General features: G+C 47.5%; 2 protein-coding genes across 8 annotated transcripts in view; both read right to left on the reverse strand.

The window, feature by feature from the left end:
- Window positions 1-7,735, reverse strand: part of SNX27 (sorting nexin 27) — a 56,413-nt gene extending 48,678 nt beyond the window's left edge. For 2 of the 3 annotated variants that reach the window (XR_004371986.2, XM_032768016.2), the window contains exon 1: window positions 7,304-7,735. Coding sequence is in view for 2 of the 3 variants with exons in the window: in XM_032768016.2 (XP_032623907.1) it covers window positions 7,304-7,584 (281 nt within the window). In the remaining variant the exon portion in view is untranslated. The remainder of the gene's footprint in view (window positions 1-7,303) is intronic. The other variant, XM_032768015.2, reaches the window with a different exon arrangement.
- Window positions 7,736-9,306: 1,571 nt separating this feature from the next.
- Window positions 9,307-20,564, reverse strand: part of TUFT1 (tuftelin 1) — a 32,289-nt gene continuing 21,031 nt past the window's right edge. For all 5 annotated transcript variants that reach the window (XM_032767964.2, XM_032767966.2, XM_075071113.1 and 2 more), the window contains 6 exons: window positions 18,777-18,905; window positions 18,095-18,189; window positions 17,261-17,366; window positions 16,392-16,475; window positions 14,510-14,610; window positions 9,307-13,958 (listed from right to left, as the gene is read on the reverse strand). In XM_032767964.2, the coding sequence (XP_032623855.1) occupies window positions 13,895-13,958; window positions 14,510-14,610; window positions 16,392-16,475; window positions 17,261-17,366; window positions 18,095-18,189; window positions 18,777-18,905 (579 nt within the window). In that variant the 3' untranslated portion in view covers window positions 9,307-13,894. The remainder of the gene's footprint in view (window positions 13,959-14,509; window positions 14,611-16,391; window positions 16,476-17,260; window positions 17,367-18,094; window positions 18,190-18,776; window positions 18,906-20,564) is intronic.

Consider the following 20,564-nt stretch of genomic DNA (forward strand, 5'->3'; position numbering starts at 1 on the left):
CTGCTTCTGGAAGAGGATAGGAGGGGTGTGCATCACCTCACTGTCTGGGGGGAACAAATAGAGTCAGTGAAGAACTGGCTCAAACCAATCCAAATCAACAGAGGGTCCAGCAAGACAAAGAGATGCCCTAACACAGTGGTCCCTAACATTTTACCGTGCGTCCTCTCTTTACCCCGTCCACGCCCCTCCCTGACCTGTAGTTGGGAGCCAGGGCCATGGTAGGGGGCTGAAGCTGAGGCCAGAGCCACAGCTGGGTACCAGGGCTGTGGCCATGGGAGCCGGGGCGGGGCTCAGGACAGAGCAGGTCTGGGTACAGCTCTCTCCTCGTTTCCCTATGAGGCCCGGCCGGGGCCCTGCCACACCTCCTGAACATTCCTCCATGCCACTGCCCCAAGGACTCAACATCTAACAGCAGGAAACCGCTGCAGGCTGGATGGGGGACCAAGCTGGAGAACAAGGTGTCAGGCGGAAGGGCGACCCTTTTGGAGGGACTCAGGAGCCTGGAGCCAGGTAGATAAAGAGAGAATCCGGGACGAGAGCCAGAGGTGGAGTCCATCACAGCTTGGCTGGCTCATCACGGCACTGGTTTAACCAGAGTGGATCATGGCATAACTTCTGCCTCTCTGTGGTACCCCAAGGACATTCAGATTCTGTAGCCAGGTGACTCTTCAATGATTCCTTTGTTCTGAAAAAGGCTGCCTGTGTCGTCGTAAATACTCCCTGAGAGCACGGTGCAGGCCCAGTACAAGCCTCCCGTAGGCGTTTGGCTCGACTGGATTCACTCGAGGGAGCCACAGAGAGAGAGAGAGAGACAGGGAATGCTAGGGCTAAAGAACCCGTCTTGAAGGCCACAGGCCTGCCCCTGTAGTTCTGTGTGGGTCCTTGGGGCCCGGCACAGTAAAGGGGTCACTCCAAGGAGACTACTTACAAGCTGGGGCATAGCTCTGACCTATCACACCATACAAATAACTAGAGAGACATCCGCCAGCTTCTTAATTTGTTACTACTGAAAGGCATTACAGTAAAGTAGCAAAGTACTGGAATATTGCTAGTTTAAAAGGGACAATTAGCTTTCAGCCTATGGTTCAGGCTTTGTAAATAAACATTTCAATCCTAATATGAAATATGTTTTTCTAAGAGCTTTTGTTTTTTAAAAAAACCATTTCCTCCACTGTCCTACTATACCAGAACCAGAGAGTGAAACTGACTAAACAAAAGGGAAACTGACCAACCCATACTTTCATTTTTTCAACCTCCAGGAAATGCAAAATTCTGAACAAGGGGTGAAAAGCAGCTATACATTATTTCAGCTTCAGTAGTCTCAGGTGCTATTGGTCATACATATGGATTTTGTTTAAATATACTATGGAAATGTTCTGTCAGCTTAGCTGGATACATGCAATAGGTTTTCAACTGCACTCTTGATGAAAAGCCCATAACACAAGAATCCTTCATTAGAGTGGATTTATAAACACTACTAGAAAGACAAAAACAAACTGTCACAGCAATATACAAACAATGAATTATGTTGAGGAAGAAAGTCAATCAGCTGGTGTTGAGAAGGATTTTGGTTTTGTATCCTTACAGGAAACAAAGAAGGTAAAACAATCAGACCTAATGCACTGTGCAAGTAGTTATGCATACAGACTTACAAGTGGAGGAGTCTTTCAAGCAATACAGGACTAACAGCAACCACTCAGAGGAAAATGGTGAATCAATCTCCTGGTAAAACAGAAAACCAAGCATCCCTCTTATTCATTTTATACATTCACAGGCCTGGAATTGAGCACTATAACTGTAACAGTGTAAAACACTAGTATGTTCTTCAGCTTCTCATCAGCTAAAATTACAGAAAGACTTTTTAAAAGTTTCCAAAACTCTGAACTGCAAAATTTCAAGGAGAAAGTGAGGTAAAATCAGGGAATGTTAATTCAAGTACTTGGTGAGCTATAATAACGCGACCACAGTATTGAGCACTGAAGCGGAGACCTGCAGGGCTCAGAAAAGTCACTCAGTTAAAGGGAGTTCTGCCTAGCTCAGCCTGCTGACCATTTCGTAAGGTGATTTTCTGGCAATCTGCCCTCTCGGCAAGCAGTAAAACTCTGAAAAAGCAGCACACACAGCTGCCTCCTTGTTTTTCTAGAGACAGCGTCTGTACTTTTCCAAAGCAGAATCAGCTTTCTGTGCCTCAAGTCCATGCATGAAGTTAGACTTCAGAGCAAAGAGATGAGTTTAATATCATTCAGAGAAGAGGGAGCTAGTCTTTTTATGTGACAGCACTGAGAAAACAGAAGCATGTGTGCACCCACATATATAGGTCCAGCCAAGCCCAGAGCGTGTTGGAACAAACCCTATTGTCTTACTCAGGTCCTGAAATAACCTGCAGACATGTATAATTTCTCACCTATTGTGAGTAATTTATTTGGCTGTTAACATCCCAAAGGCATAACTGGAAAAGTCAATTAGCAGAACACCGAAAATATTTTCTCTAAGTGCTCATCTAGTCCCAAATTACCATCTGAACACCTCCAACCTTAACAGATCATTCATACAACACCTATGAGGCAGGAAAGTATTATCCCCATATTATAGACAGGGAACTGAGAAGAAGATTAAATTATTCTTCACTTGTGTGTGTCAGGGCATAAACCAAACTCCAAGGGAAATTTTTCCTATAAGGGAATTATTCAATAAATGCCCACTTCAAACTATTTTGCATATTCCTTTGAAGTAGCATATACTGTTGGGAGACAGGCACCAGCACAGATGGACTACCTGTTGGATCTGGTAAGCCAATTGCTAGTGTTCCTGTGTGTGGCAGACCTATGAGATGAATTTAGTTTTGGCCAATGGCTTAACCACCACGCAATTATTCTATACGTGGCTCACTGATACTTAAAACTTGACTCCTCCTGTATCTATTAGATCATCTCAAGCAAGCTTTGCTGTAACCAGTGACTTGCACACCTTGTGAGAGACTCTTTTTAAAAAAAGATTAGTTATGACTGTCATTCAAGGTGATAATCAAGGAACTAAATTTGCTTTCTTTGTCTGCCTTCAGTGCCCTCAACTCCCACAAATAAACAACATGCTAAGAAGATTAGAGAGGCACTTCATAGTCATTATGCTGCAATGTCAGCTTTCAAAACCAAGCATTTTGAGCTAGAAGTTACAAGGGGGAGATTCATATCAGAGTACCATGCAGTTAAGAGTTTTATAACAAGCGCAGAAAACACAATTAGACGCTGTTGAGAAATGGCAGATATGCATAATGCTTAGCCACAGATTGCAAAGTAGTTTGCAGATGTTAAGCCTCACAACTCCACAGAGATGTCATACAAAATATTTTAATTGTGATGGAGCCAATTGTACAAAGACAGAACAAAACGATGGTCCCTACTCCAAAAAGCTTATGTCTAAGAATGGATGAATACCGCACCCCAGTATTTCTCTTTACTACGGAACTCCCTATTCTTTGAATGAGGAATATTGCAGAAAATTAACAATCCCATTTGCTAGATATCCTGTTTTAAATGGTACCCACTGTATTTACGTTTTATATCCCTTTTACAGATAGATAAGCTAAGGCACAAAAAGGTGAAATGATGTGATCAGGACCACCTATGCTGTGTTGTTGTAGCCATGTCAGTCCCAGGATATTAGAGACACCCAGGGTGGGTGAAGCAATATTTTTTTATTGGACCAATTTCTGCTTTACTGGACAGAAGTTGGTCCAATAAAAGATATTACCTTGCCCACCTTGTCTCTCTTGATCGAGACCACACAGCAAGAAAGTGGAAGAGCTGAGAACATGACGCAAGAGACCTCCTCCCAGCTTCATGCTCTAAAAGAATGTTACTTCGCTTTGTTATAGGTCAATCGCAGGGAATTTGCCTCAGCTTATGTGAATTCCAACAAAGCCCATCTCGGAAGCACACAGTTTCAGTGCTTTTGAAGATGCGAAACACTATATAAGTTATTTGCAAGCACAGATGCATTTAGGCACCTAAACAAATGGCCTGATTTTTAGGGACTGTCAGCACTCAATCATTCCTATTCAGTCTCAGGATCCTTATTTATTTGCCTAATCATAGGACATGGAGGCTGGGACGGAGGGTAGGTGGGCCACCCGGACCATGGCTCAACCACTTTTTGGCTGGGCCAAACTGTGTGGCACACCAGCTCACAACACCACTTCTTCAAATTTGGAAGAGGTGGATATAGGGCTCCATGGGCAAGGAAGTCAGGCTGAGGGGGGTGCAAATCTATTGCTCCTCACACATACACTTTAAGTGGCATTCCAGAGCCCCTGTGCTTAAGTGTGAGTTAGCTTCGACACCCAAGTTTGAAAACAGTCCATCTCTACCATTGCTATCTCTGCAGCGTCAGATGAGCCTCTGCAGAAATTAACTTTAAGAGCAGGTTACACTATAATGGAACGAATGACTTATTCAGAGTCAACATACGAGAAAGCATTGGATTCGGTGTGCCCCCAAATCAGCAAACAACAGCACACCTAGTACAAATGTGTACCTCCCGAGTCCGAGGGAACCCCACCCCCACCATTGCGCTTCCGTGGAGAGGAAGGAAAATCAATGCTATTTCTGGAGTCATTTTTATTGTTTTCTCCTCCAACTTGCTGCAATATTATCACTTCCAGGGGTTGGCTCCAGGGATAACATAGCTGAGTGTGAAGAGATGCAGGATCCTCTGCTCCATGCTGACAAAATACAATCAGGAACAATTAACCTTTTAAGGTGCCGATGCACCTAAGTTAACAAAAGTAAGATCTGATATTTGCTTTCTCGCACTGGGGACTCTCCTATTTCCCTATTTCACCAATGCTACAACAGAGACACTGGGAGAGATTAAAGTGATTTGTCCTAAGATCACACCTACAGTCAGTGGCAGAGCCAGGCATGGGAGTCCCAAGTCCCAGTTCTCTGTTCTGCCTATTATTCCATAGTCCCTCCAAAAGATGGGAATAGAACCCAGGAGTCCTGACTCAGTCCTCTGCTATAGCCATTAGACTACATGACCTTTCAAGAGCTGGAGCAGAGTTCACTAGAAGTCCTGCTTCACAAGCCTCTGCTCTAACCACTAAACCACAAGTTGCCATGTGAAAGAAACTAGGGGTCAGATCCTGAACTGGTGTAAACTGTCCTGACTACACTGGACAATTTATACCAAGTAAGGATCTACCCACAAGTAACCTGGTCAAACAGCAAATCCTTAGCTCCCAGGGCTCAAACCCCAAAGTCAGCCCATAGCCTTGAAACCTATTTCAATAATTTTAAACATAAAATTCTCTTTAGTGTTTTCCACAGGGAACAGAGGAGGTGGAGGATTTTAGACTCAGCATCCTGTAATGCATACAAATATTCCTTCAGTCGATAAATACATCCCCTAGCTGCAAAATTCACCGAGTGTACATATTCTCTGCGAAGGAAAGTCAAAGCACAAATATCCGGGTCACACAGCAGAAAGCCCATTGTGGATACAAGGCTCCCCCAGCCCAGGTTACGAACACCCACCTAACCAAGTGCCTGTAAGAACATTTCCCATCCAGTGGGACTAAACATAAACAACTCCTCCTTCACACACTTAAATCCACAAAGACTGGAAACCAAGGCATTTTTACTGCTACAAAATACTCATATTGAATAAGTATTTCAAGATATCTGACTCTGCACACATATTGATCTTTACGTATTTTTAATTTATCTTACAGTTGAACACAATTAGGGGGAAAAAAATCACAAGCAGCCAGAGGCACTGCAGAACCCACCTGAAGAATTACAATGGGCTGGGGAAAATTAAGTTAAAAAATCTCAACAAGTCAAGGCCAAGCTATAAAGGAGGCTCAATTAACACTGGAGACAAGGCCTACTAGCTTAGGGCCAAATTTTAAGTTGTGCCCCCTCCAAATCAGACTCGATATAATAAAGATAAACATGTTTCTATTCAGAGATTTTGTTGGAGATTGTATTTAAAATTTCCTCTGCAGGATTTAAATCTCTCACTGCATAGGACAGGTGCAAGTGACCAGAAACCAATGACAGTCCAGTACCATTGTCCAAGTGATGTGAAATGAGAAGTAAAATCAGTTCCACTTTCAGAAAGTGGCTCACTCTGCACTAGCTCCTCCATGTAGGGGCTGGGGGCGGGGAAGGAGATTGAAACCCTATTCTGCAAACATACAGGTGGGGAGAATATCCTAGGTTCTCTCCAGAGAGGGCTTTCCCTTCTCTACACAGAGTATGTGCTGGGGAGGGGGGGGGGGGGGGGGAAATTCTCTCTACCAAAGGTGCAATTTCCCTTATGCACCTTGACCTATGTTCTCTCCAGTCCCGGGGGGCAGAATCCCCCTGTGTGGGCAGGGGTCACCAGTCTCATTGTCGGGAGAGGGGAGATTCTCCCAGAGAGGGGTCTCTGTCCTGGTTGAGGCATATTCCCATTCCCAAGGGAAGGCATTAACCCTCTCCCCTATAGCATATGCCCAAGCCCCCCAGGATGCAGATCCCTTTGCACACCACAGCTCCCTCTCCCCACAGAAATCTCTCTGAGCCCTTCTGCTGTCCCCCAGCCACCCCTCCCCAGAGCCCTACTCCATATCCTCATCCTCTAGTCTCCCCAGGCCCGCACACATCTCCTGGGTACTCCACGTACACCCCAGGGTGGTCACCTCCCCTGCTGGTCTCCCACAGAAAAGTTTCTCAGAAAGGTCACCTCTCCCCATCTGCCATCAGGCAGCCCCACCATGCTCCCTGAGATCTCTAGGCATATAGACTGGAGCGCACAACTCGCCCTGCAAAAGGATCCCTATTTAAATGCCCCCCAAGATGACACCCCTCCCTTACCAGGGCCCCACTCCCCCAAGGAGTAAGAGATCTTGATGGGGGAGGTCGTCCTCCCCCAGGTCACCCACAGTCCCAGCTCCAGGATGTCGTCTCCCCGACACATCTCTCTGAGCTCAGCTCCACTAGGCCTGGTTCTCCTTCAGGTGAGGTCCCCTCCCCCTCAGGGACCCAGCCCACGGGCGCTGCTGCACCCCCAGGCTTGAGGTGGTTTCCATCAGACACAAGTTCAACGGTTCTCGGCACCGCCACAATACAAACTGGCCCAGTCCCGCCCGGCCCCCAAGTACTCACATCCCTCGTACGCGGTGGGGGGGTCCCCTCCATCCATCCATCCCCCCCCCGGGCGGAGGGCTGCCCCTCCCCCATCTCTCGCTGCCCCGCCCCCCGGGGTCTCTCTGGAGGGACCCCCCTCGCTCGCTCCGCCCGCGCCCCCCCGTACTCACACCTCCAGGATGCGGTCCCCCTTGCGCACCCCGGCGCGGTCGGCCGCCCCGCCGCCCAGCACGGCGCTGACATGCTGCAGCGGCGCGTACAGCTCCCCGTTGATGCTCCGCAGCTGGCCGCCCTCGCTCACTTGGCCCCGCACGTTGAAGCCGTAGCCGGACTCCGACTTGACGATGCGGACGACGCGGGGCCCCCCAGGCCCGGTCCCGGTCCCGCCCCCCCCGTTGCGGTGCGGAGCCGGCGCTGAGCGAGGCAGCCCTTCGCCCTCCTCATCCGCCATCTTGGCGAGTAGTTCGCGGCCGTCGCCGTCACGCGATCCCCTCACCGACCACCGTAGCCAGGCCGCCGAATTACTAGAGGAGATGTAGTTCAGTGTCTCTGAGGGGCGCACAGCACCATGGGAAATGTAGTTCAGGGTCTCTGAGGGGCGCACAGCACTATCGGAAATATAGTTCAAGGGAGCATGGCACCATGGGAAATGTATTCTATGGAGCACACGACTGCTGTGGGAAAGATATTCCGGGGGGGAGTCTGGTGATGCATGGCACTATGGGAAATGTAGTCCAGGAATACTGAGGGGATTCACAGGACCAGGAGAAATGTAGTCAATGGCGCCTGATAGGCCTTGTGGGAAATGTAGGCCGGGGATCCTGAAGGGTGCCCTATGGGATATTTATTCTGGGGAACTGAGGGGCACATGGCCTCAAAGAAAATGTAGTCGGGCGACCCTGGGGGAACATGGCACTATGGGAAATGGAGTCTGGGGAATGCCTGGGGGGCATGGCACGCTGGGAAATGGAGTCTGGGGTCGCTTCAACCCCCCCAAGCCTCATGGGAAAGGTAGTTCAGCCATCGCCCAGCTGCAGAGGGTCATGGGAATTGTAGTTCCACAACCCCTGGCACTGCCTCATGGGAGATGTAGTTAATTAGGAGTGCCCCAGCCCCAGAGAGAGGGAGTGAGTGCTGGGGATTGTTGTTTTGGTGACTGTCTGGGACCTGTGAGCCCTGACCTGAGCCCTCTCAGGGCAGGGCGGGGCAGGAGGGGAGTGATCTCTGACCCCAACCTCTCACCACAGCTGGCAGCTGTCACTCATTGCCATAGCAACTATGAGACATCTCACCAAGCCACACTGAGATGTCATTGCAGCATGATGTCATCACGTTTACTCATGACAACCCATTGCGTTGGAATCCCGTCATGTGTCATAACATCCCATCACATCATAGCAACACATTATGATGTCATGGCTGCTGTGACAAAGTGCCATGGTCTCACATGGCGAGGCTGACAACACATTGTGGTGTGACATTGCCCCCATCATACTGCGATGCCATTGCTTTTTGAAATATCATCACATCCAGCCTTCACGCTACACGGTGTTGTGTCAGAAGGCTGTTACACTGTGTTCCAGCTCCCACAAGTTCCATCACAGCCCATTAATATTATGGGTATTGCAGTAGCACCTAGAAACCCCAGTCATGGACCAGGACCCCATGGCGCTAGGCACTGTACAAACAGAAAGAAAGATGATCCCTGCCCCAAAAAGCTTACAAACTACGTATGGGGCAAGAGATCCTCCTAGCTGCTGTGGCACTAGAATCCTCCTAGGCTAGCCCCTTGGAAAGGCCCTCTCCACAGTGAAACGAGGTGTCCGAGAAAACTTCCAAAATATCTGCTGCTGCTTGGGCTCCATTTACTGAAGCATACCCCATTCTGGCACACCCAACATCCAGAAGGTGGAGGTGCCATGCTGTTACATCATTGGTTGGGGAGAGTATGTGACATTGCAACACTAGTCAATTCCTTTCACTCTGATATAGTCTCCCACTACCAAGCAGGGCAGGGAACCCCACTCTTACCCCACCATAGATCCCACCACAACAAAAACCGGTGGCAGCTGAGCCCAAAGCGTTTAGCTCAGAAAGTCTGTTCCAGCAGGAGACGCAGCAAGTTCTCATTGTTCAATAACAAGACAGAGCGAAACCCAAGGATACAGAAAAGTGGGTGTTAACTGCTGTATTTACTGTCAACACATATGCACTAATATGGCTGAATCCCACTAATGTTTGCAAATGATGCCAGCTGCACCAGCTGGGGGAGAGCTTCCGAGGCTGCACCATGTGGTGGACCTAGTAGAGGTTGTGGACTATGCAGCATTAGACAGATCTCAAAATGTTCCTGCTCCAAAAGCCCAGCCCCACTGCATGTGAGCAAACAGAATTCCCTGCTCTGGGATCTTCTCATCCCAACTCCAGGAAGGGAGTGGGGTCTAGTAGTTACAGCAGGGAACTGGGAGCCAGGACTCCTGGGTTCTGCTAACAGTCCAGGGAAAGAAAACGATCTAGCAGTTAAGCATAAGGGGACTGGAAGCTGAGACTCCTAGGTTGTATTCTTGGCACTGCCACTAACTGTCCACCTTGAGTGAGTCTCCTCATCAGGCTGTGCCTCAGTCTCCCTGTTGGAGTATGTAAGGGTTAAGTAAAGACCTGGGATCCGCTATCATGGTAATAGGGAGTAAAGGCACAGGCAAGTACCCTCTCTTCGCTTAATAAAGTTGCCACCCTTTTCCCTTCCCTGCTGCTTGTTAAGGATAGATAAGTGTTGCAGCTGCATGAGAAATATGGTTGTCTGAAGGATAGCACTTCTTCACACAAGGGTCTTTCCTCCCTCCCTTCCTTCCCCAGCTACATAAATAAGCTCTAGGTCATGCCCCCTTCCTCTCTCCCCTGTGAGCTGCTGATTAAGGAAACTTGTGGCTACAATTACCGCAAAAAAATGTATCTTCAAGGCAAAAATGTCTGTATAACATGCTTAATGCTGTGAACAGGGGCAGGTATAACTATATTCAGTATATAGCTATTAATATTCATTATATGGGCACTCATCAAATAAGGGTTTGGGGGGGTATTATAGTAAATTTACATTTTAACTTAGACAAAAAGTGTGATGTGACTAGTTTGGGGCTTACTCGACAATTGGGTCAAGGGGAACAAGTACTGCCATGAAGAAACCCATTTACTCAATCCACCTCTGGGTGCTCCTGCTCATTCTTTCGGTCTGACACTGCCCAGCTGTATAAATGGAGCTAGCCATTTTGGCCAGGATACTAAAGCAAGCCCCCGTTTTTACAGAAAGCCCCCACACCCTGCAGAGCAGACAAGGCTTGGGTCTCTAAGATCTTGTCTAAATCACGCTGAAAGTGCAAGCAGTGTAGAACTCCATCCATCTGCCTCAGGAGAATAAAGGGCTGCATCAGCCCTGAACCAGGAATCAAATCTCTGGCTCCAGGGCATTGGGGCTAGAAATTCAGACAATTTTTTCTTAGTTCTGAGTCATTCTATGAACCCCTTTGTAACAGTGGGGGGGAGAGAGGGGAGAAACAGGGCAGGGAGAAGAGCACAGAAAGTGACCCCTTCTGCAGCATCTGTCTCCCTTGCCAATCTCCAGCCCTCCCCATCAAGTTCTCATCACATTCTTCCTATTCCCCATCTGGGATGATGCTACACTGAGTCATTTTGTTGTGTTAACCTAGTCTCAAACCCATGTGACTTGCTCCCTTCTTTTCCTTGCTCTCCCTGACCTGTGAACCAGTGCAGCCAGCCTGCCCCTGATTTCAGGGATGCCACAGCAGGAGCAGGCAGGTGGGTGCAGTATTCACCCCTCTATGATTTAAGGTTAGTTACTCCATAGTAGCAGCTTCTCAGAGCCACCAAAAGGGAGGTGAATGAGGGGTTAAACGTCAAGGGATTTTTTTTGTTTGTTTTAAAGACCTAAAACTGAGGGTTCTTAGAGAGCTCTGGACAGTGCAAAGGAGATGGGGAATTAGGCCCAAAGTCTCAACCACATCCCAGTCTGTGGTTTAATTCTCCAAGCACCTTCTGATGCAGATGGTATCATCCCTCACCTCCTTCCCTAAGCCAAGATGCCACGCTCCACCCCAGTACCAGCAGCATCTGTGCGATGAGATGACCAGATCCCTAGATGGAATTTAGGCAGCAGCTTTAGCGTGGTCTGGTAGCGTTCAAGCGGGAAGGTGAGACAGTGAGAAGGCTTAGAAGATGGCAAATGAAATCTCCTTGACCGTGAAGATGTCAGCGTTTGAGAGAACTGCATCTATGTGAACCGCCACTAATGCCAGTTGCATGTTAGTGGTTCCTGCTACCTCAGGTTAAATAATCAGAGAAAGAACCACAGATAATTAGATCCCTTCGTGACCACAGCTCTCTTTAGGAGAATCTGCTGAGCTGCCCGGCCTCTCAGGGGTGGGGTGGTGGGAACAGTAGCCCTGGAAAAAACACTTCAGAAGCACAGCAGTAGGGTTAGCTCCACTTAGAGACAACGCTCAGAGTACATCTAACACAGCAGTTGGGTGCGTGACTCCCAGCACAGACAGACAGACAGGCGGTAGCTCTGCTCAAGCTGGCATGCTAAAAGCAGCAGGGGGTTACAAAGTTGAGAACCCCTGAGTTTGGCAAAGCACAGTATATGTAGCACATCACCTTCACCCCACTGCCATTGCCTCTGAGCACCTCACAAACACTGATGTCTCACTTCCTACCCCACAAGTGTGGTGAGGAAAATCATCATTTGACAGCTGGAAAACAGATGTCAAGAGGTCCTGTGACTCAGCCCAACCTCGCATGAGGAAGCTGTCAAGAGCTGCAAGTTGAATCCATGGGTCAGTGAACAACCCTAGCCTGAGGCATGTCCAGACAGCTGTAGAAATCACCGCAGTTCCAAGGAAAGTGACAGGCTACCGGATTCTCTGTCAGACAATCATGATCTCACTTAATACAGAAATTAAGAATTCAAACACCATTGTCCTGATAAACCACACAGGAGTTTATCACAATAAGAGTCCATGAAGTTGTGTTTCCCCCAATCCCTCAAAACAAAATGCTCCACTGCCCTCAGCAGCTAGAAGAGTAGAGACTTTCTAGGTACTGTAAGTGGTGGATCAAACTTTCCATGTTTTTGTATTTAGGCCGTTTTATTCCAAAAGCAACCGCAGAACAGTATCAATAGCTGCACCAGTGAATGCATCTTCAAGGTAGTTTCAGTTAACAACACCTATTGCCCAAGCAAAACTAAAATGAAAGGTGCAGGTGTCCCTGATCTGCTGAAATGATCAGCCTCCTCCTCTGTTCCTGTATGAGGCTGAGAGGCTCTCCTCCAGGAAGAATTGGGTGTAGGCTAACCATGCAGTCCATGGCTATTGGTATAAAACCTTTAAAAACATGCATCACCGCAGGCTGCAGCACAGGATGGAATAGCTCCGGGGCACGGAGCCATTCACTTCCAGGATGCTGGTATTAGTAGTGTCTGAAAACTGTTCCCACTGGATACTGATCAGTGATTCACGTCAATCGTTTACATCCAGCCTGACTCCAAATTCCCATAATTAATGTATAAAAACACAACAAATTCCACATATATCCCAGCACATATGCACTGTTTATATAATTTATTCAATCCACTACAGATTATTTGGACAGCTATGTCAGGCTTATGGTTTTCTGCACTAAAGAGGTTATTCGATAGGTACCTTTTACAGGACTGATTCTGCCTCTCTCTTTGCTAGTTTATAGAGATACATGTGTCATATGCGGACATCTTTCCTCTGTCAGAGATGTAGAAAAAACGGCTGCTTCCTTTCAAATCACAGACAAGTTATATAATAACTTTCAAGCCTAGAAGAAAAACCAGTTGGTCTCTTCCACTGAAAACAGAAAAACACGCACGCACTAAATATGCTACATAAAACTATGGCATTAGCACTTGTGCTCGTCTCCAAGTGAATCTGAAGACACTAATAATTTACTGAAATAAATAGAAGTAGGAACTGGACAACCTCTTCTTTTATACCTACACAGATCTGCGTAAGTTTCATCTCTCTGCTAGTGAGGAACAGACTACTGATAAGCCTCGTGTTGGATGCATCCCAATGAACAGCCACAAGCAGCACTCGCAGCGACCACAGGGAGGGAGGAGCCAGACCTCAAGAGGACATCAGTTGGAGTCCACTGGTTTGGTGCGGATTGGGAGAGAAACATGGGAATTTGTATGATTTCAAGATGATTTTGGGTGCTGATCTTTTCTTAAAAAGATTAAAAATTTAAGTCCATCTTGGTTAGTTGCAATTAAAAAAAAGCAGAGTCCACTGAGGAATAAAGAAGGCGTATAGTATTGTAAGTTGCTCATAGAGCAATATCAGGCTTAAGCAAAGGAAAAAATAGTAAAAAACAGTACCAGGGAAAGTTAGCCTAACTCTGGGGCTGAGTGCACGCGGGTCTGTCTGTTATATACACACATGGGTTAGACGTTCCCCAGACACATCAGATACCATGCTCAACAAATTTGCTTCTGCTGGACTCTGGAAGCCCCTGGGGGCAGCAATATGGAAATGTCAGTTCAGCAGGCCTTGCTGCTCTGCCAGTCACCCCTGGGGACAGCTTGGCCCTTAAAGCACTACAGTTCTCTGGAGGCATTGCCCACCATTTGTCCAGCAAGCACAGGGGGTGGCAGTAAAGTTCAGTCAACAGTAGCAAATGATGAGTTTCTTCAGTTCAGAAGCCGTGCGCAGGAGAGCTCATGTTTCCAGCACTCTGATGAGAGGGAGGGGCTTGGGTCCAAGGGGCTTCGCCACCCTTTTACTACAAAGCAAAGAAAGGAAAGCACTGAGGTGCAGATCAACCAGATGCATTGGAGCTATGACTCAAATTATCATGCATGTCTATCAATCTGGGCTCTTTAACTCACCCTCCCACCCCACCCTGGATCTATCTGGGTTATTACATATCCCCTCCGCATCAATCTCTGAGCATCTCCCAAATATCCATGCATTGAGGTTGACAAGTCTCGTACCCCCTTTACAGACTGGGAAACCGAGGCAGAGGGATACAATGGCTTTGCCCCTTGCCAATGCCTTCCATCAGCGGTCTTAGTGCTTAACAGTGAATCAAACTTCACAAGCACTCCCACAAAAAGGTATCTCTCCATTTTACAAATGGGAACATTGAGACAGTGAAAAAAATGACTTGGTTCAAGGCAAACACTGAGGCAGTGACAGGATTAGAACCCAAACCTCCTGCCTCCCAAGCCAGTGCTTAGCTCACACCTCCCTGCAGAAGCAGCAGCTTGGGGTTGGACACCATAAAACCTGGCCTCAGTCTTCCTCCACAGGTCACTGCAGCTCCCTGCTTACCTGCTCACGGACTCAGATTTTGAGCGAGCTCTGGTGCAATGACTGCCAGGGTTGGTTTGCTTCTCAATCAGGTGCTCAATACGATCATGCATCTCCAGATTCTGAAACACAAACCACACCAAGAGTTTCAGTTCAGTCTGGAAAGAAAGGCCAAAGTGGTGGCACGAAGTTGATTATGCCACCACCCAGTGAACAGAGCACTAGGTCAGCAATTCCCATGCGTTATCAGTTTACCACCTTCCTAAAAAATAGTTGTGAATAGTGCTGGTGGAACATCAAGTTCACGTACCACTGGTGTTATGTGCACCACTATTTGGGAACACCTGTGCTACATTAACCCATTGCCACGTGGCACAACACTATTCTAGCACTAGAAAAGGTTCAGAAAAGGGCAACTAAAATGATTAGGGGTTTGGAGAGGGTCCCATATGAGGAAAGATTAAAGAGGCTAGGCCTCTTCAGCTTGGAAAGAGGAGACTAAGGGGGGATATGACAGAGGTATATAAAATCATGAGTGATGTGGAGAAAGTGGATAAGGAAAATTTACTTATTCCCATAACACAAGAACTAGGGGTCACCAAATGAAATTAATGGGCAGCAGGTTTAAAACAAATAAAAGGAAGTTCTTCTTCACACGCATAGTCAACTGTCGAAGCTCCCTACCTAGGGTTGTGAAGCGGGAACTATAACAAGTTAAAAGGGAAACGGATAAATTCATAGGCTACATCCAAGAGAGATCACTTGATCATTGCCTGTTAGCTTCACTCCCTCTGGGGCACCTGGCATTGGCCACTGTCAGTAGACAGATACTGGGCTAGATGGACCTTTGGTCTGACCCGGTACCGCCGTTCTTATGTTCTTAGATAAACAATAGACAAGTTTTACTCCCTGCACTAAGGTTGACCTCAGGTCCTATCTTTGAACAAACGGCATGTTAATTAGGGGCCAAAGGAGGAGTCAAGGGCAGATGAATTTCTTGGGGCTTTCTTCTAATTCACCCTCCTACATGCAAACTGCAGCCTACAGTGCACTTTGATACTTTCGTGATCAAAGCCGAGCTCATAACCCTGTGCCCCCCCAATCCAGGATTCATTAGCATGGCAGTTCTACAAGAACATATGGGATTAAATCTGAATTTAACTTGGATTTTATATTGAAGTGAACATCAAATAGACTCAGCTGGCTGCAGTTGCACCATTTCAGTTTTCTGCCTTCAGGTTCAGGAAAAGGGAGACATGCACTCACTGTCCCATCCGCCTCTGCTGATTACTGAAACGCCAAGGCACCATGAAGGGAAGAGACTGGTTAAAAGCTGCCAGCACATGCTTAATTTTAGCCAAAAAATATCAGGGAAGTGCAGCTTTGCATTTTGCATTGTTACTATCTGGCACAAACATGCCACCAAAATAAAAGCTCCACTGCTACGGAAGCACACTTTATGAGGTGGTGGACTAGATTTGATTTGCATGCGCTGCAGTAACCCAGCTTCACTAAAAGAGACAATATAGCGTAAGAAAGTGGCTCAGCGGAAACCATCCGAACCTACAAACTTCAACTCAAGCATGACCTGTCCTTGCTTGTGCAGTGGGCACGCTGCATGCTAGGGCTTTGCTAGCCAACTGGGGGGCCTTCAGTGCTTTCAAGAAAAAGCAAAGTTCATTCCATACATTCCAATTAGTTGTTCCAAACTTTGAAGTGACTTGCAAAATAATCCCACTTGACATTTCACTGGCTTTAAAGTTTGAGGGGATAGCTCCTATCAGTTAAACAGGAAAGCTCTGATCAGTTAAAGCAGGGCTCTATCACCCGCACCAACAGCCACCTTGAGAAAACAACAGCTAGAAAGGCAGCTCAGCCAATCCAAGGAAAGTAACAAACGTACCTCAGCTTCCAAGTAGGCAACTCTCTCTTTGAGCTCCTGAATAATCACATCCTTCGCATGAATCACTGTTTTGGAATTCTGAAGCTGTAAAGGAAAAAGTTAATCAAGGTGACTAAAGAAAGCTCAGACTTGCCTACGCTAGACAAGGTATTTGGAAAGCATAAAAAACGAGGAGCCTTTGAGGCTCAGACCAAAAATTAACATTAGCTACAGGTTTTCTGTAACTTTGGATCCGGGAAAAGGAACTCAAAGCTCTGGGCAAGAGAGTCTCAGAACTTGTGGACGCTCTAGAATTAACTATTTCACTGCCAGAGATTCATTGATGGGCCCCACTGCAGACATAGGCCAAATTCCCTGCAAGGTATAAATGACAGCAACTTATTTTATTTCCAAGTTAACTAGTCTTGCTGGGCACCAGGTCCGATTGCCATCACTGAGACCATTCCTTCAGAAGATCAGACCTTTCACACCTGGGTTCCTCGGGGACCCATCGCTTTGGAGGGCAGCAGGGTGGAAAGTGCATTGTGATATTTTCAAACAACTCCCTCTCTCAGGCTCTGTGTGGCGTTCAGCTCATGCTAACTCAGCCAGGAGAGACTGAGCTCACCTTGTGCTGCCTTGGTCCCATTTCCTCCTCACACCAAAAGGAAGCATGGCCTTCCCTTAAAGAGGGACTAAAAATAGATTTATGACACTCAGCTTGGATTCTGCAAACTCAGCATCTTTTGTATTATTTGCATTCCTTAGCCTCAGGACCCCAATCATGGACCAGATCCCCACTGTGCTCAGCACTGTCCGAACATGGGGGGGGAAGAAGACACTGCCTGCCAGCACCAATATGTTCCCTAGCCCCAGCAAGGCACACCCACCTGCTCAATCATCTGCCGGACTTTGCGCTGCTGACTCTTCAGCATGTCATCAAGATGGTGTATCTTCTCCCGCAAGGTAGCCACTTCTTTCTCCAGTCTGGCCGACCTAGGAAGGAGACATACGAGCGAGTCAGAAAGCCATTTAGCCTCTCCCAATTGGCAGAGGAATACGAGACAGAGTCTCACTATAGACATCTCGCCACCTCCCCAGAGCTGGGTTTGTTCTGCCACGGACAGTCAGTTGTGGGTAGTGTCTTCTGTACACATGCATGCATCCCAGCCACATGGCAGAAAAGGAGCAGTAATAGGTAGAGACAGTAAGGGAGATGGGATTTTCTCAGATGACGACTCATGGAGCTAGACATTTGCTGCAGACAGCAGATGTGCCAACGGTAGCAAAGATTGAGCGGAGAGACAGAGGCCAGTACCACTAACTGAGCAGAAAAAGACAATCTCAGTTTACCCGGAGCAAGGTGTTCTAATAAAGAGAGGCCATTTCCACTTGGATCCTGTAGCAAACAGGAAGCTAGTGGAAATATCTGAGAATGGAGTGACGTGGTCAGGTTTTGGATGTGGGAGATTTGCTTTTTCTAACAAGGCCACATGAGGACTGTACTAAAATTCTAGGGAAGGCTTTTGGGGCACTGCAGGCTGCAGTAGGAACAGGCGGATTAGCCATCTTGAGAAAACCCTGATATTCGGCAAACAGCTACACCCACCCTTCACAAGAACGCGAAGTCATGCCCCAGCGAGCTGACAGCCTCCTCGGCTCACTGCCAAATTGGCGACTGCCTAGGAGGAGTCTCGGCTTCCCTGCCCAAGGCTGAGCCTCACCTATCCTGTTCGGCGAGTTTGTCATTTTGCAGGCTTCTCAGTTTCTCCAGCTCTGCTTCACCTTCTTTCATCTTCAGCAGCAAACTCCGATGTTCCTGCAACAGATCAGAGGACAAGTTACAACAGAGGCTCTGGCCTCTTTCAGGGCAGAGGGAAAGCATCGAGCTATGTGGATCTGTAGTGCTGGACAGTCCTAGCAGTCAGCCGTGGTTGTCAGCAGAAATGCTGATCCTGTAGCTGGTATCTCAAATTTAATACTTGTGAAAGGAGAAGAAAAAATTCTCCATTTCTTTATAGGATGGGGCAGCAGGAGTGCAAATCTCCCCCACACTGCACTCTACCACCGTGCCTCACCCCTGCCCTAGACAGAGCCCCCAATAGGGGCGCTCAATCTCCATGGCTTGTTCATACCTTAGCCCCTCTGCTGAGGATGCCAATACAGGTGCCAGCTGGAACTTGTTACCCAGAAGCCATCAACAAATGGCTACCTGGCAGACAGCGGGCCTGCTTTCTGCTGTAGAGGAGGCACTTGTGCTACACCAGTGTTGCTCTGGAGCTGATCAGTGTCCAGCACCTTACATGTTGCAAGCACTAATCCCGTCACCCTTCGCAGCGAGCACCTGACAGAGCGGCCCAGCCACTAGACCATCAAGCAGGCCCCATGTTGATCTCTAAGCGGTACCTTCTCCATCCCTGACATGAGCCTCTGAACTTCCTCCAGCTTCACTTCCTTCTCTGTCATGCCCTCCTCCGCCTTCTTCAGAGCTGCACTAGTTCGCTCTATTTCTTTCTGGTATTGAGAGGTTGTCATCTGTAACACAGGACACAAAAGAAAGATGTTTCTGATCCTCACACAGTCAATAAAGACAATGAGAAGGCCCCTCTCAGTGACTGCATTTTAAAGATAGGATGGATGGAATTTTTAGTCTTGGCAGGTGTATTTTGCTGAAAGAAGTCAAATGACCAAGTGTGGAGAGAAGGAACCTCTACAAAGCTTTGTCTTCAAAGCACTTCAGACTAACTGATGCATAAATCCTATGGCAACGGAGACAAAAGGTCCATCACAAATACCAGAAAACTTCTCATCATTCAGGCATGCGAGTCATGGAAGTTTTCCATCTCGTTTCAGATGAACACTCAGGGGATGTCTACAACTGAACCATTACAACAGCTCAGCTGCGCTGCAGTAAGGCTTCTGTGCAGACACTATCTACACCGACCGGAGCGGTTCTTCAGTCAGCACAGACAATCCATCTCCCGGAGAAGTGGCAGCTAGGGCAACAGTAGAGTTCTTCTGTCAACCTATCGCTGTCTACTTTGGTTGGCTTAACTACATCACTCAGGAGTGTCAATTTTTCACACTGTCAAAGATGTAGTTATGCCAATGTAAGATCCCAGTGTAGACCAGACCTCAGCTTGCATGACATTCCCTAGCCCAGGAGTCAGCCACAGAACTGGCCCTAGAAGTCAGGAGCTCCTGGCTCCCAGACTTGTGGGCTGATCATCAGATGCTTCTGCTGTTCTGTAGAGAAGGACTCTCCCTTCTCCACATCCACCAACCTACCAGGCTTGTCCAGAAGGTATAACTGAAGTGGACACAGCTGCCAAACCAACCGATTAGCATCTACACAATGTCCATTTAAAAAGGAAAATTACTTTTCAGATAACTAGCATAGCAGATCTCAGGAATCATGCAGATTTCCAGTCCCTGGGGTATGTGTCAGGACTGCCACAAACTCAATACATTTCTGAAACTCCCACCACCCTAAACACTCTCCAGGCAGCAGCAGAGCCTGAGTCTGCACTTTAAATTTAGATCGACCTAGGTATTTTACCTGTGCTTCCCCGCCAGTTAGTTCCTTTAGCTCTTAATCACCCAAACACACACCCCTGGTTTGGAGAGGAAGGGAACAAGCAGATTTCTGCAGGGCCTCCCTCTAGGAGCACAAATATGGGGTAACAGGATTTCCTTTCCCAGCCATTTTAGGGCTAAAGGGATTTCTCTTAGATAACAATTCACTCAAGCTCCATTTCTTTTCATGGAGCCTGGAACCAATGGCGCAATGGAACTAAAACCTAAAGCATCCCCGAACAGGGACTCCCCTCAGCCCCAAGAGCTCATTACATTTAATGAAGTCTCCATAGACGCATATGCCAACATGACAAAGCCACATAGTTTTTTCCTAAACAAAAAGGAACCATTAATCCCCAGTGCTGGGAAAAGGAGCAAACCAGGAGATCCTGCTGCGTCCGCACCCCCTAGCACACAGGAGCTGTCATTTTAGGTTACTTTCACTGCAAAACCTGCCTATATCCCTAAAGCAGCATGTAAATACAGTCACAGCTGAGCGAGAATGAACTCAGTTGCCACCTCAGAAACCCGCCCACATGTTTCCATTTGGTAAGTTACTTGATGTGAAAACATGGCTGAGTCCCAGCTGCCCAGTTTGTGCCACATCCCTTCACCACC

Source organism: Chelonoidis abingdonii, chromosome 11 (genome assembly GCF_003597395.2).
Source record: "Chelonoidis abingdonii isolate Lonesome George chromosome 11, CheloAbing_2.0, whole genome shotgun sequence".
NCBI classification, from domain to species: domain Eukaryota; kingdom Metazoa; phylum Chordata; order Testudines; family Testudinidae; genus Chelonoidis; species Chelonoidis abingdonii.